Genomic DNA, 25,546 nt, shown 5'->3' with positions numbered 1-25,546 from the left:
AAGAGAGACAGTCCCACAAGACGGAATGCTGTCATCATTTGCATTTGAGTCTGCACTGCATGTGGAAGAAATATCACACAATTTGGAAGTACCGGTGGGGCCTTTGAACCCGAGATGGCTGAAGACACAAACTTGCCCACATCCACTCAAGAGCCCGGTGGACAGTTGACCCGAGAAGGGAGTCTCGGGAAAACCAGCTGAGGCCATTAAGCTACGATGCTCAACATGTCCAAGGAAGTCACCTGAGTGACTTGACTTGTAAATAGTTATGAAAATAATTGGGATGTTGTGATGCTTGTCAATTGTACTTTCAAGTAAAGGGGAAGGGATGTAGCAAAATGGAGTGCTATGTACCTTTAAGAGAATGTAGTTAGTTGACCATGTGTCTGTATTGACCGATCCCTACACAGCAGGGGCTTCTTGGCTAACTGGAAGTCTAGAGTAGAGGTGATTGAAGAAGCACACATAGCGTTAGTGTTCTGTTCTTAGTTCCAATAAACTACCAGTGTTTGTTCAGTTAATCAGTCTCTCTGCCTGAATTGTATTAAGCACCAAATAATGTGTTAATATCAAGGGTGCAGCTAGCGTTTGCAGGATAAAGCGAACCTGATAACCAAAAACATAAATTTGCCATCTGTTTTTATATTTCATGGAATTCTAGAATGGCTACAGCTCAGAAGGAGTCCATTTGGTCCGTCATATCTGTGCATTCTATCCATCCATAGGATGGAAAGCGGCTGCGTACCCAAGGACTTTTAGTATGGTGAGGATGCCAGAGTCAAACAACCCACAACGACAAGTGGAAGCTTCATGTGCGGCACTTGTGGCAGAACCTGCTTCTCAAGGATTGGCCTCTTTAGCCATCAGCAAAGGTGCACCACATGAAGACACCACGCCTGAAATGGATTGATGCTGCGTGTTCATCATCTTTTGTAGGTGGAAGGGTGCCAATGACGAACATAAAATGTTTTACAGTATAACATGGATTTTTTAAAAATAACATTTATAATGTCTTAAAACCCAGCAAATTAATGTGTAAAATTAGTTAGCACATTCTAGATCAAGATAAAGAGACAATACACCTGAGTAATAAAGATAGATGAAGGTGCAGCAAGTCAAAGATTGCATCAGTGTAATATACAAACCAACTGCTCATTGTACTGCTTACATACAACATTAGTTATTCTTAATTTGTATTTTACTCCTAGAATTCTGCTAATGCCAAATGGTTGGACAATTTGAATATAAGGACATAACAGATAAGAATGTGAGCAGTCCATTCAACTCATAAAAATTTTACTGATTCAGTCAGGACCTGCTCAAAGCATTGCCCTCTCTTTCTATTTTAATTCCTCTGTTGGATCAGGATTTCACCCAGTTTTGTATACTTACGTCAAATCTGTATTCACTGGGCCAGATGGTGATCTATTCCACATGTTAACAAGCACTTAAGTAGATATTGATTTGTTCTATATATTAACCAGTCACTTAACTGGACAGAAGTTTATTCTATAAGTTAACAATTCACTGAACTAAATGGTTTATTCTATGAACTAACAATTCACTCAACTGATTGTGATCTATTCTCTATGTGAACAATTCACTGAATTAGCTGGTGTCTATTCTAAATGTTAACAAATCACTAAAACAGATGGCAGCTATTCCATATTGTCACAGTTCATTGAACTAGATGGTGTCTTATTCTCCATGCTTACAAATCACTGAACTCAATGGTTGTCTATTCTAAACATTAACAAATGTGAGTCATTGTATCTTTAGTTATATTTATCTGGAAGTTGGTTTCCAATGTAGCAATGTTCCCTTATTTATTTGTCTTGGTCAACTCACAAACTTCTCCGAATCCATGTCATTTATTCTTTGTGATTTAAAAATCGTTATTACTTCTTTCACATAACCTTAGGTGATCCATGAGAAGAAGGTGCTGAGGGTGGGTAACTGATTCCCAGAGGAATATCACAAGGTGAAGCAACCAACCTATTCTTCCTACCAGCTGGAACAACACTACACAGACATTTAAAACAAAAACAGAGAGGGGCACATTAATCTGCCTTGTGTAAATCTGTTTCTACAAGTAGTTCTAGTCATTAAAAAAACTGTATGAAAAAGCAACAATTTAACATAGAATGATGCAGTACAAGAAGGAGGAAAGTTGGCCCATCATGCCTATGGACTACAAAGTAAGGAAATAACCTCCTACCTGATACATGGTACCTGGTTATTATAATATGAGGATGAATATGGCTGTATAATATGTTTTTTTTAAAACAAAGGTTTATAGTCCTAATGGCACTGAGCATACCTGAGTTTGGATCCTGTTCAGACCTCTGAACCAAAGAATCTGCCCACGCCTAAGTTCTCTCTCTGCATGATCAATTTCTTCAGCATCTTCATTAAGTTCTTCTTCTGGGATGTCATCCTTCTGAGTTCCATGGCCTGCTTCCTTCAGAAACTTCAGTCGATTAGTTGGAATGCTGGATATTATCTGAGAAGTGGGTAAATGGACATAGGCTGTTAAATTCTTTTACTTCATTGTGCCAGAGAAGAAAGCATGATGATTTCCACTATTATCTATGAGGAAGCAGCAAACAATATAAAGGATTGGTTTTCCTTTCCTTTTCATCTGGGGAACACTCAGTCCCTAAGTACGAAATGCAGGAAGAAAGGACAAAGGCTTGATAGACTGAATTTTCACCTGCTTTACAATGCCCAATGCTGGTCCCCTAATGGGGCAGAGCAGTCAAGCTCCATGGAAACAAAGCCAAATAAGTGAAATGAGGGGTGTCTGAATGCCCTGTCTTATTTTCCTGCAGAAGGCAGGCAGCCATAAGAAGTAGGCATTAGATCACTCCAGGTGAGTTGCCTGGCCTCTCTCAGAGCAGAGAAGCTGTAAAGAGTAGTAAGGTATGTCACGTAGAGAGTTACTAACATTCCAGAATTATGGAGTCTCTCAGGAATTAAACATTAATGTCCTGGACACTGCTTTGAGCAACCCAACAGAAAAATCATACGGGCATCAAAAAATTGTGTGTTTTCTTCATTTTCTTTGAATGTTATTGTTTATTAGCTATAAACATATTACTGAGGGGGAAAACAGGCTGTTTAACTGGACAGGGCAGTGAGAGACAGCAGATCTAGTGAGAAAACTCTAGGCATATGTCCAACCAGAGTTGATAACCATAACCATGTAAGATCTGAAAAGGTTTCTTTTTATAAAACGGATCCTCATGGAATTATGAATCAGGAGGCCTTCTGGTCGCTATGTTTATTCCCCTGAAGAATATGCTGCTGGTGCGACATACTTTGGTGTTTGGTAAAGAATTAATGTGTCTCTCAAAATTTGGCCAACACCATTTCCTTAGGAAGTCTCTGCAAGGCGGCTTATTCTACTGGACAGCTAACACATGCCTTTTTGAAACAAGCAGGAAGATTTGAATCGAGTTCCATCAGGCTACAGTAACTTCTTATACGCTCAAGCACAGTAATTGGAGACAAGCCATTGTTTAACGTTGTTGCACAGCTCAATTGGGTCTAAGCATCACAAGATAAAAAGTAATCCTCTGTAATTCTTCATTTATAGTGTCACAATTTTGCAACAAAGGTGCAAATTTCAACGTGCATCCTCGTGTAAACAAATTATTTTGAGACCAGTTATACAAGCCTGATTTGGGAGCAATATGGAAACTACATATAATTTAAAGTTTCATAGTTTCATACCTGTACAGATTTTATACACTGCACTTTGGTGGCACATTATGAAAATTAGGTAGTAGAAACCCAGGCACTTCTCTGTCATTCAGCAATCAAGTTTAAAAAGAAATGCTTTTTAATTCAGGGGAAAATGGAAATAATTGCTGGCACCCAAGTTGTTTGATTGTTTTAAACAGGTCTTTGTGGTACTAAAATATACAACAGCTCTTATTTAGATCTTTTTACAGGACTGCTGTACCCACATACTTAATGTCACCTGTTTCAAAGTGCCTCAAAGCTGGTTGTGTATCAAAACATTTTGAAGGGACTACTCAGATACCAGATGTGTTGTCCCCATTTTGCATGGATATAGGTGGCATTTACAACCATGGACTTTGGAAAAGATTAACATATTTTTCAATGTTTCTTTATGAATTCAGAATAAATCATTACCTGTCCCCATAGCAACTCTCCCACTCCCAGAACGATGCACCACAACCACTGGTCTATTTGCAGAGGAATACAACTGAAAGGTTTTCCACCAAACTGAATAATTACAATCTGCAGCAATAGGGAGAGACAACAAGAAAAAAAATTAGAACCTGACTGTCACAATTTTTGATATTTATTCCTAAATTATTCTTATACACGAGTTGAGTCCTATATTTTGAACCACAGAATGGCTACAGCACACAAAGAGCTCATTCAGTCTATCGATTCCGTGCTATAAGACCATAAGACATAGGAGCCAAAATTAGGCCATTCGGCCCATCGAGTCTGCTCTGCCATTCAATCTGGCTGATATGTTTCTCAACCCCATTCTCCCGTCTTCTCCCCGTAACCTTTGATCCCTTTACCAATCAAGAACCTATCTATCTCAGTTTTAAATACACTCAATGACCTGGCCTCCACAGCCTCCTGTGTGCTGTCTATCAGCAAGAGCAATTTAGCTCATCCAACTCTCCTGCCTTTTCCTATGGCCTTGCAAATTTTCTCTCTTCAGGTGTTTTACCAATTCCCTTTGGAAAGCCACAATTGGATCTGCCTCCACCACAGTCTCAGTGCATTCCAGACCCTAACCGCTGCGTAAACAAGTTTTTCTTCATGTTGCCTTTGGTTCTTTTGCCAGTCACTTTAAATTGGTAATCTCTGGTTCTCAATTCATTTGTCAACAGGAACAGTTTTCTCTATCTATTCTTTCTATGCCCCTCATGATTTTGAGCATCTCTATCAAATCTTTTCCCAACCTTTTCTTCTCCAAGAACAACAACTCCAGCTTCTCCAATCTATCCACATGGAGTTCCTCATCCCTGGAACCGTTCTAGTAAATCTCTTCTGCATCCCCTCTAAAGCCTTCACACTATTCCTACAGTGTGGTGCCCAGAATTGGAGATGATACTTCAGTTCTATAAAGTTCATCTTGGCTTCCTTGATTTTGTACCCCATGTCCTGTTTATAAAGCTCAGGACCCCACATGCCTTTTTAACCACTTTCTCAATATGTCCTGTACATATCAAGAAAAGCAGCAATTCTAGTACTGAGCCTGGGGAATCCCATGGTATATGTACCTCCAGTCTGAGAAACAATCATTCATTACTACACTCTGTTTCCTGTCACTCAGCCAACTTTGTATCCATGCTGCTCTTGCCCTTTTTGTTCTATGGGTTTCAACTTTGCTGATAACTCCATAATGTAGCACTTTACCAGACACCTTTTGGAAGGCGATGTGCACCACATCTACCACATTACCCTTATCAACCTTCTATGCTACCTCATCAAAAAACTCAGTCGCTGGTTAAACATGACTTGCCTATAACAAATCCATGCTGGTTTTCCTTAATTAATACACACTTGCCCAATTGATTGTTAATTTTCTCCCTCATTAATGTTTCTAAAAGCTTTCCCCATTCCATCTAGATGACTTGCCAACTTTAAGTACATCCAACCTTCCTAATACTTCCTCTTTAACAATTTGTAGCCCATTGAGTATCTCAATTATTTCCTCTTTCACTATAAATCCAGCAGCATCTTCTTTGGTAAAGACAGATTCAAAGTATTAATTTAGTGTCTCAGCCATGTTTTCTGCCTCCATGCTATATCCCCTATATGATTCCAAATTGGCCCCACCCCTCCTATAATCCTTTTACTGTTTATATGCCTATAGAAGACTTTAGGATTCTCTTTTTTGTTAGCTGCCATTCTCTTCTCATACTCTCTTTTTGCATCTCATTTTTTTTCACTTCCTCTTAGAACATTTTACATTCTGGTTCTCAATTGTATTATGTACCTGACATCTGTCATTGGCCAGAATTTTATGGCACCTCCAGGGGCAGGATGGCAGGTCAGAGGGGCCATAAAATTGGGAGTGCTACACCTGCAGTGCTGTTCCTGGCACCTATCTGCTCCACTGCAATTTTACCAACAGTGGGGGAGATGTTGGGCATCTGCTCATCTGTGGGCCAATTGAGGCACTTAAATGGGAAATTAATGGCCTATTAAATTCCTCCTCCCAACACAATTGGAATTTTACACATGGCGGGAAAGGCCCATGTCTGGTCACCAGGCTGGCAAGTAAAACCTGGCAAGCCTTGGTGCTGCCAGCCTTGCCCTTTCCAGACCACTCCCCCACCCCATCACCAAGGGCTGCCACAGGCAAGACCCCACTCTGACCTTACATCCCAGCTCCAATGCTGAACATCTTCCTCTCAGCCTCATTGCAGCCCCAGCAGTGGCTATCACTCCAGGTGGCACTGCTGGGACATGAGAGCTGCAGGCCAGCAGCTCTCTCTCGGCCCTTCCTCTTGGCAAGATGCAGATGTTCTGCCAAAACAACTAAATGGCTGTCAGCTGCTTAATGACTATGGGAAGAGCCAGCCAAGCAGAAGTGGGTTTGATCTGCTTGGCCAGTTTGCCTCTGACTTTTACACAAGGGAGCAAAACCACCGTCCTGAGTGTAAAGTTCAGTCCATTTTCTCTGTTTCCTCCTATTCTCTATGTCCTTCATCATCCAAGGAGCTCTGACATTGTTTGGCCTCCCTTCCCCCCTCGTGGGAATGTACCTCGATTGTACCCAAACCATTTCCTCTTCAAATGCAGCCCATTGTTCAATTACAGTTTTCCTGCCAATCTTTGATTCTAATTTACTGGGAATAGGAGTGCTCTCAACATTCCGAAATTAGCTCTCCTCTAACTGAGTATTTTACTCTAGGTTTCTACTTCATACCTATTCTAAACCTTCTGATACTGTGATCATAGTGCTCCGAATGGTCTCCTATTGACATTTGCTCCACTTTACCTGCCTCATTCCTCAGAACAAGATCCAGCAATGTCACCTTCCTCATAGAGATAAAAACAAAAAACTGCAGATGCTGGAAATCCAAAACAAAAACAGAATTACCTGAAAAAACTCAGCACGTCTGGCAGCATCGGCGGAGAAGAAAAGAGTTGACGTTTCGAGTCCTCATGACCCTTCAACAGAACTAGGTGAATCCAAGGAGAGGGGTGAAATATAAGCTGGTTTAAGGTGGGGGGATGGGTAGGGGGAGAGAAGTGGAGGGGGGGTGGTGTGGTTGTAGGGACAAGCAAGCAGTGATAGGAGCAGATAATCAAAAGATGTCACAGACAAGATGTCCCTACAACCACACCACCCCCCTCCACTTCTCTCCCCCCACCCAACCCCCCACCCACCCCCCGACCTTAAACCAGCTTATATTTCACCCCTCTCCTTGGATTCACCTAGTTCTGTTGAAGGGTCATGAGTACTCGAAACGTCAACTCTTTTCTTCTCCGCCGATGCTGCCAGACCTGCTGAGTTTTTCCAGGTAATTCTGTTTTTGTCACCTTCCTGATGTTGCGCTGGAAACTTACTGATCAAGACAATTCTCCTGAATATGTTTCAGAAACTCTACTTCCTCTCTGCCCTTTACACTATCATTAAAGCATAAAATCTGAAACAATATGGACCAAGAATATTCTTGGTTCAATTGTTGGACTGTCCCAGTAATTTTTTCTCAATCTACAGCACAGTCAGAGGGATAGACACAGTTCTCTGTCTGATCAAGAGACCAGACGGCTGAGTGCCAGGGTTCCGTACATCTGCACTGAGTTGGAGGGGAACTTGCAGTGGGAGGGGTGGATCCAGTTATTGTGGTCCATGTGGGTAACAACAGCATAGATAGGAGTAGGAAAAGGCTTCTGCTTAGAGAGTATAAGCAACACGGGGCTAAATTAAAAAGCAAAATCTCAAATAGTCTCTGGATTATTACCTGAAAATGAGAAAATTGGTGTAGGGTAAATAAGATTGGAGAAATTAATGCATGGCTTAAAGACTGATGTGGCAGAATTGGGTTTTGATTCCTGGGGTACTGGCACCAGTACTGGGGAAAGTGGGAGCTGTACCATTGAGATGGTCTTTACCTGAGTTGTGCTGGGACTAGTGTTCTGGCAAATCATATAACAAGGGTAGGAGAGAGGGCTTTCAAATAAATTGTGGGGGGAAGGGATCCTGTGAGGGGAGATGTAGTAAATTAAACAGAAACAAAGAGGTAATAGAGAAGGGTAATGATTTGGGTAATGATAACCAGAGTGTGGTAGGAAGGGATAGATCATACAAACTTGAGAATGCAACAGCAGATAAGGCCAGAGATTACAAAAATGGTAAAAAGACAGAGTTAACGCCTTTGTATCTGAATGCATGCAGTGTTTGTTACAAAATAGATAAACTGTTAGCACAGATAGAAATAAGTATGTATGGCTTGATAGCCATTACAGAGACATTGTTGTAAAGTGACCAAGGCGGACTCTGAATATTGAAGGGTACTTGACATTTCAGAAGGATAGGAAGCTAGGAAAAGATGGTGGGTAGCTCTGTGAATTAGGGACGACATTAGTACAGTAGTGAGAGATGACCTGAGCTTGAAATAGCAAGATGTAGAATCAGTTTGGGTAGAAGTAAGAAATAGGAAAGCTAAGAGGTCATTTGCAGGTGTAGTTTATAGGCCCCTTAATAGTTATTACATTGTAAGACAGAGTATACAGAAAGTAGTAAATGGTGTGTGTAAGAAAGGTACTGCAATGATCATTGATGACTTTAATCAACATGTAGATTGGGCGAGTCAGGTTGGTAAAGGTAGCCTGGAAAATGAGTTCATAGAGTGTGTTCAAGACAATTTCATAGATCAGTACATTCTAGCTCCAACCAGGGAGCAGGCTATTCTGCACTTGGGAATGTGCAATGAGATAGGATTAATCAACACCCTCACAGTAAAGGAGCCTCTAGGCTACAACGATCATAACATGATAGAATTTCACATTCAGTTTGAAGTTGAGAAGTGTGGGTCTGCGACTAGTGTTTTAAACCCTAGTGTTTTAAATAAAGGTAAAGGTATCAAGGTAGAGTTGACTAAAGTGAACTGGAAAACTAGGTTTTAAGGGAGGACAGTAGAGATACAGTGGCAGGCTTTTAAATAGATATTTAATAACTCTCAGAAAAGACTTATTCCAATGTGGAAGAAAGAATCTTTGGGGAAAGATGCATCATCCTTGGCTAAATAAGGTAGTTAAAGATTGTAACTAATTGAAAGAAACACTGAGGAGAATTTTCTCCCCGTTGGAGGGGTTGGGCAGGGGCAGGCACGCAGCCAATCGCCGCCTATGATTGGCTGTACACCGCCATTTTACGTGGGCAGGCCAAGGGAGAAGGCCGAGTCGGGGCCTGCGCTCTTTTACACATGCATGCAAAAGAGCGCAGAAATCTCCCCAAGGCACAGAGCTGCCTCAGGGAGATCAGTTTGATATTTAAACATTTAAATAAAGGAAAGGAAAATTTTTAAGACATGTCCCCTCATGTGACAGTGTCACATGAGCTGGGACATGTCTATGATTTTTTTGAAATTTTTTATTAAAGTTTAAATACCTTCATAAAACTTCATCCTGCCCATGGATGAGGTTTCATGATAAAAACGAAGGCTGCCTGGGCTCTTCGCCCAGGGTGGACGGGCAGCTCAGTTAATTATTTTAATTGCTGTTTAAATAGCCTTAATAGTTCTGCGGGTGCGCAGCCGACTCCAGTGCGTGCCCGCCGAACTCAAGCTCTGAATGACCCATGGTGACATTGGAACATATGCCCAACAGCACCGCATGTCATCTGACGCGTTGGCGAGCGGGCCCCACCCCTGCTCGCCGACCCGAAGAATCTGGCCATTGTACACTTCTGTGAAGATTCATGGCAGGTCAGAAGGTTGGACAGATTTTAAGAACCAGCAAAGAACGACTAAAAAAAAATCAAGAGGGAGAAATTAGAGCATGAGAGGAAGCTAGCTAGAAATATAAAACAGATAATAAGCGTTTCTATAAGTACTTAAAAAGGAAAAGAGTAACTAAAGCATGTGTTAGCCCTCTAGAGAGAGGGTCTGGGGAATTAATAATGGAAAACAAGGAAAAGGGGAAACAGGTATTTTGTGTCTATGTTCACTGTAGAAGACTTAAAAAACTTCCCAAAGATACTTAAAAATGAAGAGAAGAAAGGGAGGGTGGAACTTAAAACCATCACCATAACCAGGGTAAAGGTACTGGAAATACTATTAGACCTAAAGGCTTACAAGTCCCCAGGACCTGATGACCTGTACCCTAGGGTCTTAAAAGAAGTGGCTGCAGAGATAGTAAAGGCATTGGTTATAAACTTCCAAAAGTCCTTAGGTTCTGAAAGGCTCCCAGTGGATTGAAAATAGTAAATATAACACCTTTATTCAAGAAAGGAGGGAGACAGTAAACGGGAAACTAAAGGCCAATTAGCCTGACACCTGTCATTGGGAAATTGCTAGAATCCATTATTAAGGAGGTTATAACAAGATACTTAGAAAATCATAATGGAATCAGGCAAAGTTAACATGGTTTTATGAAAGGGAAATTATTTTTAACTAATTTAGAGTTCTTTGAGGAATTAACAATTACTTCCTCAAACAAGGTGGATAAAGGGGAACCTGTCAATGTGTAGTACTTGGATCTCCAAAAGATGTTTGATAAGGTGTCACATCAAAAGGTACTACACAAAATAAGAACTCATAGTGTAGCAAGAAACATATTAACATGGATAAAGGACCAATTAGCTAGCAGGGAGGAGAGAGTAGCAATAAATGGGTCTTTTTTGGGTTGGTAAGCTGTAACAGGTGGAATCCCATAGGGATCAGTGTTGGGGCCTCAATTATTTACAATCTATATTAATTACATGACAGGACTGAATGTATGGTAGCTAAATTTGCTGATGACGCCGAGATAGGTAGGAAAGTAAGTTGTCAAAGGGAGGTAAATAATCTACAAGGAGATATAGATAAAGTGAGTGGGCAAAAATTTGGCAGATGGAGTATAATGCGGGAAAACATGAACTTATCCACTTTGGCAGGAAGAGCATTATACTATTTAAATAGAGAGATTGCAGAGCTTGGTGCTACAGAGGGATCTGGGTGTTCTAGTACATGAACCAAAAAAGTTAGTATGCAGGTGATCAGAAAGGCAAATGAAATGCTGGTGTTTGTTGTAAGGGGAATGGAATATGAAAGTAGGGAAGTTTTACTGCAGCTATATGGGGCTTTAGTGAGACCACACCTGGACTATTGTGTACAGTGTTGGTCTCATTATTTGAAAAAGGATATAATTGTATTGGAAGCAGTTCAGAGAAGGTTCACTCAACTCATGCCTGAAATAAAGGACTTACCTTATGAAGAAAGATTGAACAGGTTGGGCCAATACCCACTGGAGTTTAGAAGAAAAAGAGGTGATCTTATTGAAACATATATGATCCTGGAGACGACCTGATAGGGTAGATCCCAGGAAGATGTTTCCTCTTGTTGAGGAGACTAGAACCAGGAGATACAGTTTGAAAATAAGAGGTCTCCCTTTAAAGATGGAGATGAGGAGAATTTTTTTTTCTCTCAGATGGTCATTGGTCTATGGAATTCTCTTCTGCAGAAAACAGTAGAGGCCGGTTCATTGAATTTATTCAAGACTGAGTTAGATAAATTTTTGATGGATAAGGGGGTCAAGGATTATTGGAAGGCAGACAGAAAAGTGGAGTTGAGACCACATCCAGAACAGTCATGATCTTATCGAATGGCCAAGCAGCCTTGAAGGACCGAATAGCCTACTACAATTGATGTCAGCATGTTTGTACTAAGGGAAGGATTGGAAGGGGGTAAATTTGGGAAAATCAGTCGAGACTTTTGTTCCTAATAGCTCTCCAGCAGCCATTACTGGAACTGAAGTTAATGTGATTGGGTCAGGTTCGTGTGTGATGACCACTGACACTTAAAACTGTGCAGACTCAGCCATGGACATGTCCACTTCAGAAAAGGCTTACAGAGCCCTCACCATACTACAGCAAGAGTGATAGCTTTATGCTGAGGAACAAGGGGAGATCATCATAGAAAAAACTTATGGAGGGAAAAAATGTGAACTGAAAGAGCCTCAAGTCGGATTAAGTAATAAATACTTTAAATGTACAGAACAAATATCACATTACAGAAGGAAACTCAGAATAAACTAGAAGGAATATTACTAAAAAGTTTTTTTTCCAAGTTGCTTGGTATAATACGTGCTGATTTATTAATATTAAGAGTTGCATTTATTAGCATGTTATCACCCCCAAATGCCTCAGGGCATTAATTTGAAGGAAAGAACATACAGCAAAGCTGCAATCTCTCAATATTGAGTTGGAATGTCAGCTGGAACCCTGGTAGGAGTGTTTTAACCCAAAAGCGGCTAGCCCAGAGATAAGACTATTTTTCAGAATAATGGTTGGATAAAGTCACTGGGATGGTTGAACAGCACAATGACATAATTTTATCCAGGCTGCAGAACAAGGCTGAGAATCAATGCACCATCCTGATGAAGGAACTGTTCAATAACAAGCTAAAGCTCTCCAAACTGAGGTACCATATTCAAGGATTAGAACACTTCTCAATGAAACAAGAACAGAAAATGCTGGAAAAACTCAGCAGGTATAGCAGCATCTGTGGAAAGAGAAACAGAGTTAACGTTTCGAGTCCTTATGACCTTTCTTCAGATCCTTCTTCCTCTGAAGTATCATATGGAGTCAAAATGTTATCCCTGTTTCTTTCTCCACAGATGCTGCTAGACCTGCTGCGTTTTCCCAGCATTTTTTGTTTTTGTTTCAGATTTCCAGCATCCGCAGTGTTTTGCTTTTGCTTCTCAATAAAACACTGATAGTCAGCGTAAAACACTGTTTGCGACTAATCTTTACTTGTATCTTTCAAAAGCATTACCTTGCCATTAATAGAAAAACAATTATGAAGCTGTTAATTAATCAGAAGTTTATTTGCTCCAATACCTGAATTGCAAAAGTGCCAAATACAATACTGCAGAAGATGGGATTTCTGAAAATGCCGTCAAACACATTTTTCTCCCCATGTATCTTGCGAGCGTTGATTTCATTGAAGAGTTGCATCAAGACAAAAGTGTTAAAGATGATGGTGTAATGTTCAGATGGTGGGGCATGTAGTGGTGCATTTCTACCACTGTCAATATTAAAAATAGTCTCCCCTAAAAACAAGCAGACAACAGCACAATATTGATACAACTTACTGATTTGAGTAAATATACATGAATAATGCCCTACTTTTAATCATTTCCCCTAATATCATCTCCTTTGGCTCAGCTTTCAATTTTGACTGATTATGCCTCTGAAGTATGTCCCAAGGCACTGCACAATGTGTGATGTGCTATTTAAATGCATGTTATTAATGCTGTTATATACCAATCAATGTTTAATGGTTCACTAATTTTTTCTTTACTTTTACCCATCTCAAGGATGAGCAAAGTCTCTGCCATCCTGAAGACAAGTAAAACTTGTACAGAGAAGTCCGATATCAGACCAAGTATTCCGGATGTACGATAAATAAGTTTGTTTCCTAACACTCCAGATGCTACACAAACATATTTCTTCAGAGAATTCCATAATGGAAATATTTGGAATACATTTTACACTACAATGCCCATTGCTAAATGAAAAACCCTGAGAAGCAAGAGAAAAAAATGAGCAATGTCATTTTTAATGTTTTTTTTTGGAATGAAAGGAACCCTAACTCTCCATTCATCCCGGTGGTAGATTTCCAGTATTAATAAGCTGGTTGGTGCTCATTAGCTTTTCAATAATAGTCAGTGTAGGAGACCCATTATCTTTCCTTGCAACACTGTGGAGGGCTGCAAATCATGAAACACAAGCATTATATTTTCAGAGCAATAAAAGCAAATATTTTCATTACTTATTTCAGCATTACTAATAGTCATTTTTATTTCCCCAAGTTAAAGTAAATGGTTATATGTATGTATAATATATATCTTTCTTGAATTATATTTTATTTGCATAGGCATAAGGCAGCCCAAAAAATTGTGCATATCCTGAAGCAGATTTGTCCAATAAAAAGCTGACTTTTAAGCCTCCATCTCAACAACAACTTTCATTTATATTGTGCCTTAAGGCTTTAAACTTCCTAAGGTGCTTCGCAGGAATGTTATAAAGCAATATTTATCACTGCAGGCAAGGTGATATTAAGGAGATGGTGAAAAGCTTGGTCAAAGGATAGGTTTTAAGGAGCATCTTAAATGAGGAAAGAGAGGAAGAGAATTGGAGAGGTTTAAGAAAGGAATTCCAGAGCTGAAGGAATGGCCACCAATGGTGGGGCGATTAAAATCATGGATGCTCTAACGGCCAGTTATCACTGAGGGTTATGGGGTTGGAGGAGATTACACAGATAGGGAGGGGAGGCGTCGTGGAGGGATTTGCAAATGAGGGTGAGAATTTTACAACTGAGGTTTTGTTTAATTGAGAGCCAATGTTGGTCAGCGAGTACAGGGTGTGGGCAAACAAGCGTTGCTGCAATTAAGGGCAACGGCAGCAGTGTTTTGGATAATCTCAAGTTTATGGAGTGTCAGTTTTTAATACTTGCAGATATTTCTCTCAACTCTCAAGAAAATGTGGAGTCATAGGTTACACTTGGATCAACTGTCTGCCACTACCTATTTTATATGAGTATTGCTAGGTTATTGGTCCATGGAAATTATTACAGATATCACATCCTTTAAAAAGTATCTGGCTGAGCACTTGGCATGTTATAACATTCAAGGCTATGGGCCAAGTGCTAGTAAATGGGGTTAGGTAAGTAGGTCAGGTGTTTCTCACGCGTCGGTGCAGACTCGATGGGCCGAAGGGCCTCTTCTGCACTGCGATATTCTGAGATTCCAGCAAGGGTTACTGCTAGTCATCAGGTTAGGAACATTCACCATACTTTTCCTTTTGTAGCTAAGAAATGTTAAGGATAAGTGTGCTTCTCCAACACTACCCCAGAGCAGATAGTTCAGCCAAGTCCAGGGAATGAACCCAACACCTTTATGGATGACATGACTTAGAATCACACCACATAGTGCAACTACCCACTAAACAACCACCCAATCATGTGTGTTCAAATCTGAAACACAATTTTACAATGTCACCAAGGTAATCAGATGCTGTAAGAATTTTCTTTGTTCAACACACTGGCCCAGGTTTTATAGTCAGTGATGAAGGAATGGGACTCGCCATTCATTTCTCTGACAAAGGCCACAAAGTTTCCATGCGCTAAAGAGCACAGACTTGCTCCAGTCTGTTGTCTGGTCCAGTGCAGCCCTATCTAGAGCACATCTGTTGCATCTGTGAGCATGGCAAGAAATGACAAGGTTCTTCAACCAATTAAATTGGAAAACCCTTGCTGAGACATGCAGTGTCTCAAATAGGAAGTAAGAAACAGGAAATATAAACTAGATTTAAATCCTGAACATGAAGTAAAATAAAGATTGGGAAATACAAGTGAGTTTAAGGGAGAAAGAAAAAGATAGGCAGAAAAAGAAGAAATAAAATTATTCATTTTTAAAATCTCCAACACCAATTATTTTCTGAGCGAGATTCAATACTTGAAAAATTAATTTTTCTGGATCAGTGGGGTTCCTCAGTAGTAATTATCACTTTTCATGCTGTTAACAGCTCACTTGCTCTTGAATGTACCAGCCCTAACGGTTTCAGCCATCTTTATTGGGAAATTAGTGGATAAGTATCACAACTGCACCCTGTTCAGTGCTGAATCTATCAGTGAGGGTTGCACCCTGTAGAAGAGCAGGGTATCTCTGATAGCAACTTCCAGATATCCGTGCTTAACTACACATTGCAAATGTCAGCAGTTCTTTGATTTACCTTGTTTTAACAGTGCTGTTAGCCCCATCATCATTCCTTTTGCAAAATCTGGCCTATTAAGTTCTCCGTTATTTGAGTAATTAGTGAGGAAGTTTCCTCTGCTCAGTGGAAGAAATGTTAATGTCAGCAATGCACATGTGTCAGTGTGTGCTTTTTCCATGAGTACTTATTAGAGAAGGTTTCCTCAGTGTGTAATGGTTCATAATTTGCCATAGCATCTAACATTGTCATTGTTTAATAAGGCATCTAATATTGCCTGCCTTTAGTTAGATTTGCCTTTGTATGTTTAAGCTTTCACACTTTATGCCTGGCATGGCAATTTGTTGAAAGTATGAGCTGATAATGTCACAGTAAGGGTAACAGGTCATCTGTGACCTGGATAAAAGAGACAAAGAACTATTTATCTCCTTAACAAATTAGATTGAATGATTGTGAAATTAACAGCACAGGGACTGAGAAGGAAGTGTAAATTACAGTGGGCGAATTCAGTTTCAAATCAAGCACAGAAAGCGAAATAAAGAAAGGGAAAGAAAGATTGGATTGAGAGGAAGAAAAGAGACAGAATGGATTTTGTTTTATATTTTATATTATATTTATATTAATTTTTTACCAAAAGTTAAAACCTGATGGACTGAGACTCCACACTTGTAATAGTTAATTTGCAATGTCAGATTGCTGAGCAGGAATTAACACTGATCATACTGTTTAAAGGGTGCTTAGGCTGAAATGGAAAATACTTAACTTTCTGTAGCACGTTTTGTTCATATCTACTGTGTAAATACAGCAACTTCACACCATTCAATGCAGCAAGATGCCATTTTTGGATATTTGATTTTAACTGCACATCTGCCCCTATCCTGAAGTTGCGGTACCATTTGCTCATAAATAACAGTCAACACGATTAACCTCACCATTATTTTGACAGAATATCATGGACCAATATATATTCATTCTAAGTGGGTTCATACATGGTGCATAGAGGAAGTCTTTCCTCATTGTGACTAACGTGATTCATGGTCCTTGTTTTTCACAAATAAAAGAAATCTGCCAAATATTTTTTCCAAGAAGTTAATGCCTTCCTTTAGCATGTTTTAAAACATAATGCTGTCTTTAAGATTTATCTCAGTCACCTGAAATGCAGCTCATACTGTTGTGGCCAGGCAGTATGTACAGGCACAAAAGACAATCATAATATAACTACTCAAAACATGGCTCAGAATGGCTATTAGCGAAAGCTTATGGCAGCCTGAATTTTTCAAGTATACTGCATTACAAATCATAACAGCAGTGATAACAGGCATTGAACATTGCATTTCAGCTTGTGTTTTTTTCAATAAAGGCTCACACAAAGCAGTTTTTAAAAGCAAAATGATATACATGTACAAATGAAACAGCATTTCACAAGAGCTCTAACAATCTGAATCCATGAAAATGTACATTTTAGCAGAACAAATTAATTTTTCCCAAAAAAATTTAAATAGAAGTACTATTTTATTTGTTAGAAGTACGGGTACTGTGTAACATACCAGCAAAGAGTAGAGTGAAGATGACTGTAAGCTGGTAAATCCCATGGCCCAGAATATTTTTCATCATGGTTCGTGAAATGAGGGGTTTGTTCCTGCCATATGGTTTCCTCATCAGCAGTGCTTCAGTGGGTGGCTCTGTAGCTAGGGCCAAGGAGGCAAAGGTGTCCATAATGAGGTTCACCCACAACATCTGTACAGCCTTCAGAGGAGAATCCTAGAGAAAAAGAATTATTAAATTGAATTATCAAATCATGTTATTGTTCTCAAGACTGGGTGAAGTAGAATGGATATAAATAGAAAAATATGTAAAATGCCTAATGACAAGTCATACTTTACAGGAGGACACGGGATCAAGGACTGCAGCATAGTACAGTATTTATGACCTCAGAATATCCTAAAACGTTGCATAGCCAATGAAGTATTTTTGAAGTGTAGTTATTGGCCTGGATTTTCATCAAGTCAGGGTGACTAGGGAGCCCTTTAAAAATGGCAGGCGGATTCAGATTCCATGACTTCCAAACCCATTCCCAGTATTTCCAATTTTTGGGAGTGCAGTGCCTTTTAAGGGTGTGTGCTTCTGACCCGAATCAGCCCACATTCTGCACTCCCGACTTAGCTGGCTCCATTGCGGGGGCAGACATATCCTAGTCCTCTGCAATTTTCATGGTCTAGGTTCAGAATATCAAAGAGTCATGAGGCACCTCAGAGATGTCATAAACCATAGTCTGCATGAGGGGACTTTTGAAAGATAAGTTCAAAAAGTCCTTCTCATGCCCCCTATGCCAAGATATACCCCCAAAAACAATCCCCATGGACCCTCATTCCCCCATGCCAAGATATGACACTTCCATGCCCATTCACCCATTATACACTGTATAGAAGCAATGAACCGTACAGTAACAGTAGGATGTGTAAAAAAAAGTGCTTTTTAAAAAATGCCAGTCACTCATTCACAAAGCCCAATAACAGTGTTAATCTTTCAGATCTTTTAAAGTTTCAATAGCAGAAGCTGCAAGTGTTTGAAACCTTTTGATCCTGTGCAAATAAACATTGTGAAATTGACAGCAGAGATCAGGGAGCCAGAGCTGTCAATCAAGCAATATTTTCCCTGGGACTCAGGTGTTGCCAAAGGCGAATGGCTGTCTGAGGTCTCAGCTAAGCCTCATTATGTATTCTATTACAGTACTAAAGCATCTCAGTCCTCAAGAAACCACTGCTTAATTGACAGCTCTGGCTCTCTGGTCTCTTCTGTCAATTTCACAATGTTAGTAACATGGATGGCATAGATGGTGCATGGTGAATGTGTGGGGCATGAAGGGGTGTGAGACATTAGAGGATGTGATGGGTGAGGGCTGGAAGGCCTTTCGGTTTTTTTATTTTAAATCGAACAAAATACCACGACACCGAGGTGGGCCTTTTAAACAGCCCGCCTTTGCACCCGGCAACCCCGGTGGCTGCCTTCGGACTTTCTTCCAGGTCAGCTGGCCCGAATGCAGACTGTATCCACCACCCCTCTGCTCCTACAATGAAAACCCCATCCTTGTGGGCACTTTGTCCTGAAGTGGGTGGGCCAAGCTGAGAATGTTCCTGACTTCTACTAACTGCCTGGATGAAAATCCAGGCCATTGTTGTATAGTGGGGAAATGTGACAGCTAATCACCACACAGCATAATCCTGCAAAATGAAATAAATGACTGGATGATCTGTTTAAATTATATTGATGAGGGATAAAAGTTTGCCAATATGTTAGGAGTACTATCCTTCAAACAGTGGGACTTCATTTTAATATCCTCCCTAAAATTGCAGCACTAAGGGAGTGTCAGCCTAAATTTCTTGAGTGTGACTTGAACCCGCAACCTTCTGACTCAAGAGGTGAGTGTGTTACCACTGAACCAAGGTTGACAATAAGTACTCCAAATAACGATGAACCCCTTATGTGTTATAATGATAACCCTTTTTTCATTCTTTCACAGGATATGGGCATCGCTGGTATTTATTGCCCATCCCTAATTGTCCTTGAGAAGGTGGCGGTGAGCTGCAGGCCATGTGGTGTATGTACACCCACAGTACTATTAGGGAGGGAGTTTCAGGATTTTGACCCAGCAACAGTGAAGGCATGGTGATATAGTTCCAAGTCAGGATGGTGAGTGGCTTGGAGGGGAACTTGCAGGTGACGGTGTTCCCATGCAACTGTTGCCCTTATCTTTTGAGGTGTTGGAGGTCATAGGTTTGGAAGGTGCTGTTGAAGGAGCCTTGGTGAGTTGCTGCAGTGTAGCTTGTAGGTGTTTCACACTGCTGAGACTGCATCACTGGCAGAGAGAGTGAATGTTTAAGGTGGTGGATGGGTTGCCACTCAAGCGGGCAGCTTTGTCTTGGACGGTGTCAAGCTTCTTGAGTATTGTTGGAGCTGCACTCAACCAGGCAAGTAAAGAGTATACCATTACACTCCTGACTTGTGCCTTGTAGTTGGCGGATAGGCTTTAGGGAGTCAGGAGGTGAGTTACTTGCCGCAGTATTCCCAGTCTCTGACCTGCTTTTGTAGCCACAGTATTTATATGGCTCGTCCAGTTCAGTTTCATTTTATCCTTGAAATGAAAACTCATCTACCAAGGCAATGAAGAGTCTTTTTAAGCAGTATGACTCACGTACAAACCACAATAGTTGTTACATTGCAATGAATAAATCAAAACCTACCATTTTGCAAAGTTCAACAATTTTTGAAAACTCAGTTCAGAGTAGGTTTCGAATGTGCGCTTATTTACAGATAACTTGTTCATGACCATCCATGCTTTTGTATTGCTTCTCAATAGAGACACCTTTCAGAACTAAATTGGTTAGATTTTAACAACTAGAATTTATGCTATTTTACTTTGAATATATAAAGGATTAATGAGAAAGAATGGGATGCAACTGACATGAGAGTGGGGAGACCTGATGATATATGAGCAATGAGATTGTGAATGTTTTTTCTCTCTGAAAGAGCTCTTTATTTTATTCCATACACTAAAAGTTTTTCTTTCAAATAGTTATTCACTTTGCTTTATAAGACTATTATGGATTCTGCTTTCACCATTGTTTCCTTGTGTACTCGATGTCCTGAAAATTCTCTGCATAAAGATTTCTTTTAACCTTAATGGCCTCTATTCTTTCAAAGATGCAAGATTTAAATGTATGACCTCTAGCTACTGACTCATTGACAAATGGAAGCAGGTTTTCCTCATTTACCTTATCAAAATCCTTCAGTGGTTTGAATCCCTTAATCAAATCTCCTCAACCTTCTCTACTCTAATGAAAATCCCAATTTCTGTAGTCTTCCCTCAGAACTACAACTTCTCATCTCTGGTAGCATCTTCATGAATATGTTCAGTACTGTCTCCATGGCCTTGACATCCTAAAGTAGGCTTTCCAAGTCTAATCAAATTATTTTAACTGCAGTCTAACCAATGATTTACATAGCTTCAGCCTTTATTTTTGTACTTAGTGCACCACTGATAACACTTATGATTTCATACACCTGTTTTTAAGATTCTTGTTTCTAAACACCTAAGCTTTTCTTGCTTCTGTTCATCTTTTAAAGTTTTACCATTTACCATCTTCTTCCTCCCAAAATAGGTGGCCTCATATTTCTCTGCATTAATTTTCATCTGATATCTAAGGAATAAGGAAGCATTCAGTTTGAGCTGAGCTTCTGAGATCATTGTATTGAATGAAGAATCAAATCAAGATTCCCATCTTTTAAAAGAATGCAGTGCAATTCATACTATGGTATTCTGCTTAGGTTTTCAGTTTTGTGCAAGATTGTTATACTTCAAGCAAAGTAGTATCTGGCTTCATAAAATATGCAATAGTATTGGGAGCTCTGTTGAACAGGAGCAGAGATGTGCTGTCACTGTAGTTCTCAGCAACAGTCTATAAATGATGGAAAGTCAATGCCTTTCAGAAAGTCACTCTAAATATTCTGACTTCTAATTGGCAGTCTTTAATGTTAGTCCCTTTAAAGCATTTACATACTATATCGATCATCTCTATTCAAAAACCTTCTCTAATAATGATGCATTGTCTGGTACACTTTAGTCTTCATCCATAACTGCCATTGGAATTTTACTGCTTTACATAGGATATATGGCACAGAGAGAAGCCACTAAGCCCAATCAGTCCATGCTGTTGTTGATGCTCCACATGAGCCTCCTCCTCTTCTCATCTATGTCTACCATCATAGCCATCTATTCCCTTCTTCCTCAATCGTGCAGTTTCCCCTTAAATGCATCTTTACTCTTCAGCTCAACCACTCTGGTTCAGGCTCAACATTAAACGCTATTTAATTTCAATAATCAGCTGAAATAGAATTTTTATTGAAACCTTACAAATTCTGAGAGACAATAACTAACTGCAGATGAAAATAATCCTTTGATGAAGGCTCCCAAAGCTTCTTCATCCCTTTAAAGTCTGATGGCTCTAACAGGGCGTCAGCTGCACTTCACATTAGCATTCAAACATTTTTTAAAGGACACCACAACAGTCAAGGTTACAGAATGCACTCTAAATTAGATGATCATTGAATAATTTGACTACCAACGCAAAAGCAATTTTCTTAAGGTCTCGGACAGCCCATTATAATATTTAACACCCTGGAGAGAAACATCAAAAGGGATAGTTTAGCTCTGAGCTTGAGATAAACTGAAGCTCACTCTGATCAGGTAACTGCACAGAAATTTCAAGCTAGACCTTAAGAAAGTAGTTTGGTACTAACTACCTCCCATAGAAAAAAGAATAATTTTAGGTGTACTGCTCTTTCAAATGTTATGTTTCCCACACCTTGATTACATCAAAGGAAGGAAATTATTAGAAACACATTCAATAAATGTGCCACGCAAGGGACTCATGACATAGCTCAGTGCTTGTGGAGTCAGGCTGTAGAATGGCTTGAAACATGACTACAAAACAAAACAAAAGAGGGCAGAAGATAAGGGAAGTTCCGCATTCCTGTAGGAAATAGGAACTGGTGTCCGCACGGATCTGTACTAGGATCAGTGTTGTTTACCATATACATAAATAATTTGGACTGAGGAATTGGAGGTATAGTATGAAAATTTGTGAATGATATCAATTTGAGGACTGTAGCTAATAAGATACAGGACTGCAGAAAAAAACACAGGAAGATATAAACACGCTTGCAGAGTGGGTAGATAAATGACAAATAAATTCAATAGAGGAAAGTATGAGATGGTTATCAGACAAATAAGGAAGCCACATTTTCCTTTGAAGACAAGAAACTAACTGGGTACAGGAGCAAAGAGATCTCAGAACCCAGAGACATAAATTGCTAACAGTAGCAGCAAATGTTGACAAGGTCAACCCTGCAAAACAGAAGACCAAGGGAAAGGCTATAAAATGATTTCAAGGTGAAACAGTAATTTACTTGTACTTCTTTCATTTTAATATACTTTAGTTGCTGTTTGCAACGCTGTCTCTTCTGCACTGCAAAGACCATACATAATTTGGGTGATTACTCCACATCTCCGTTCAGTCCTCAAGCATGTCCATGATCTTGCGGTCATCTGCCATTTTAATTTTCCATCCCTCCTGACTCTGACTTGGTCTCCTACACTGTTCAAATGAAACTCAACAGATGCTCAAGAAACAACAACTCATTGTTTGATTAGACACTTCATACCCTTTTGGACTAAACATTGAGTACTATAATTTCAGATCATAACCACTGCACCCATTTTTTCAGCAGCAGCTGCTGGTAATGACTCTCCTGTTGCCATTTACACCTCCTCTTGACCTATATCTAGTTTCTTTACTTGTCCTATTACTATTCAATTTTTCATTGCACCATCATCTCTTTTGCCATTTAATCTCTCCTACCTTCCACCCTATTGCAGATATTTTATTCTTTCCTTCCCTTCCTCTTTCCCTGCCTCTGTACTTGCTATAAAGCTCTTACAATTCTCACTTTTTCAAGTTTTAATGAAGTCTCATCAACCTGACACATTAACTTTATTTTTCACTCCACAGCCCTGACATGCTACATATTTCCAGCGCTTCCTGTTTTTATTTCAAGAGTGACATGGAGAGACTGTTTTCACTTTTGGTGACCTTTCATAGGGGCTATAAATAAAAGATATTTACTAACAGAACAATTGAAGAATTTGGGAACTCCTTTACAATGAGTGCTAAGAATGTGGAACATGCTGTCACATGGAATTGAAGCAGGCAGCACCAAAACATTTAAGGGAAGGCTTGATCCATGCATGAGGAGGAAGGAAATAAAGGAATATGGGTGGAGGGTGGGAAGAGGTCATTAGACTGGAAGGTGGTACACGTGCAGAATAAACATCAGGACACACCAGTTGAGCAGAAGTACAATCTTCTGTGCTGTAGGTTTTGTGTAATTCTATGTGATATGTGTTTCCTTAAAGAAGCAACCAGTTAGAAAGATATAAAGACCTGGATTTTCGAGTGTAATGATAAAACTGTCAGCGTTTTCAGTCATTACTTCCAGAAAAAAAATAACAGCGACTTCAGGGGAAAAACTGCCCCCCCCACCCCGACATGTGGGAGCGGGAGCGGGCACACCTCCAATCGGTGCCCTGAATCGGGGACGCACTGCCATTTTACGTGGACTGGCCAATTAAGGCCCGCCCAGCGTGACGTCTGCTCAAAAGCGCTATGCGCTACCTGTGCGGGCAGGGGGAATTCCCTCAGCCAGGCGTGCACTTTTTCGTACATGCGCGCGTAAGAGCGCACAGATCCCCCTGAGGCTGTGCTGCCTCAGGGAGGTCGGCTCAGAATTAAACTTTGTAATACGAACGATAAAAAAATTTCCCTGACATGTACCCTCATGTGACACTGTCACATGAGTTGGTACATGTCCATAACTTTTATTGAAACCTTTAATAAAAATTTAAATACCCTCATGAAACCTCATCCCGCCCGTGGATGAGGTTTCATGCTTTTTCCAAAGCCTGCCAGGGTTCCCGGCCTGCCCCCCAACCTTAAGGTTGGGCGGACAGATCCATTAACGACCTTAATCAGTTTTTCAATGGCCTCAATAGGCTGTTGACAGGTCGGCGGGCGCGCAGCTGACTCGGCTGCACCCCCGCCAACCTGAAGATGGAAATGACATGGGGTGACGTTGGAGGTTCCACCCGATGTCATCCCATGTCATTTTACGCGTCGGCGAGCAGGCCCCGCCCCCATTCGCCAACCAGAAGATCCTGGCCCAGGAGTCTGTTCACGTGCAGAGTAACATGGTATCCAGAAGTTGCTGTCAGTGTGCCTATGCTTCTTCAGAGGATGCGCTGTTGAGGCACTCCTAAACTGTAATCATGAAATAAATTGAATTAACAAGAATTTCAACCCTTTTAGTCTACCTGTAAGAATCCTCAAACTAGTTACACCTTGTAGAATGAGGTGTAACCAGACCTGTGGCAACATTCTAACGTCATCATTACTAAACACCTTCACTGGCCCTGAAAAGTTAATTTTACAGTTGCGCAATGTCAAATTTCTCCACAATGGTAAAAAAAGATTTTTTTTTAAAGTTTTTCTTTTTAAAAAGCTTTGCTTATCTTTATTTTAGCATATAACTTAATCCAATCATAGTCATTTATTTTGCTATCTGAAAATTTAAATTAATAGTGAAGGATATCAAGTGCTTTTAAATTCCTAGGGCTGAATTTTCCCCCCCGTCAGGGCGGAAGATAAAGGGGGGCCGCGTGCAGGCGCGCTTCCGATCAGCGCCCCCGATCAGATGTATGCCGCCTTTTTACGTGGGCAGACCAATTAAGGCCCGCCCAGCATGACGTCCGCATGGAAGTGCTACGCACTCCCTGTGCGGGCAAGCAGGGAATCCCAAAATCGAGAGTACGCTCTTTCGTGCACTCATCCCCTTGAGGCTAATTTCCCTAACATGTCCCCTCATGTGACAATGTCACATGAGTTGGGACATGTCCATAGTTTTTACGAAACCTTTATTAAAGTTTTTTAAAGCCTACATGAAACCTCATCCTGCCCGTGGATGAGGTTTCATGTTTTTTCCCGCCGGGGCTCCTGGCCTGCCCGCCAA

General features: G+C 40.4%; 1 protein-coding gene across 1 annotated transcript in view; it reads right to left on the bottom strand.

Moving 5' to 3' along the window:
- The window catches only part of atp2b2 (ATPase plasma membrane Ca2+ transporting 2), a 543,565-nt gene that overhangs the window by 33,176 nt on the left and 484,843 nt on the right, over window positions 1-25,546 (bottom strand). Inside the window, exons 20-23 of the mRNA XM_041191496.1 lie at window positions 17,473-17,686; window positions 13,052-13,263; window positions 4,162-4,269; window positions 2,321-2,503 (exon numbers count right to left, since the gene is read on the bottom strand). Of these exons, the coding sequence (XP_041047430.1) occupies window positions 2,321-2,503; window positions 4,162-4,269; window positions 13,052-13,263; window positions 17,473-17,686 (717 nt within the window). The remainder of the gene's footprint in view (window positions 1-2,320; window positions 2,504-4,161; window positions 4,270-13,051; window positions 13,264-17,472; window positions 17,687-25,546) is intronic.

The sequence above is a fragment of the Carcharodon carcharias genome, chromosome 7 (genome assembly GCF_017639515.1).
Source record: "Carcharodon carcharias isolate sCarCar2 chromosome 7, sCarCar2.pri, whole genome shotgun sequence".
In the NCBI taxonomy this organism is placed as follows: domain Eukaryota; kingdom Metazoa; phylum Chordata; class Chondrichthyes; order Lamniformes; family Lamnidae; genus Carcharodon; species Carcharodon carcharias.
The sequence above is the reverse complement of the archived record's forward strand: the minus strand, read 5'-3'. Positions and strand labels throughout refer to the sequence as shown.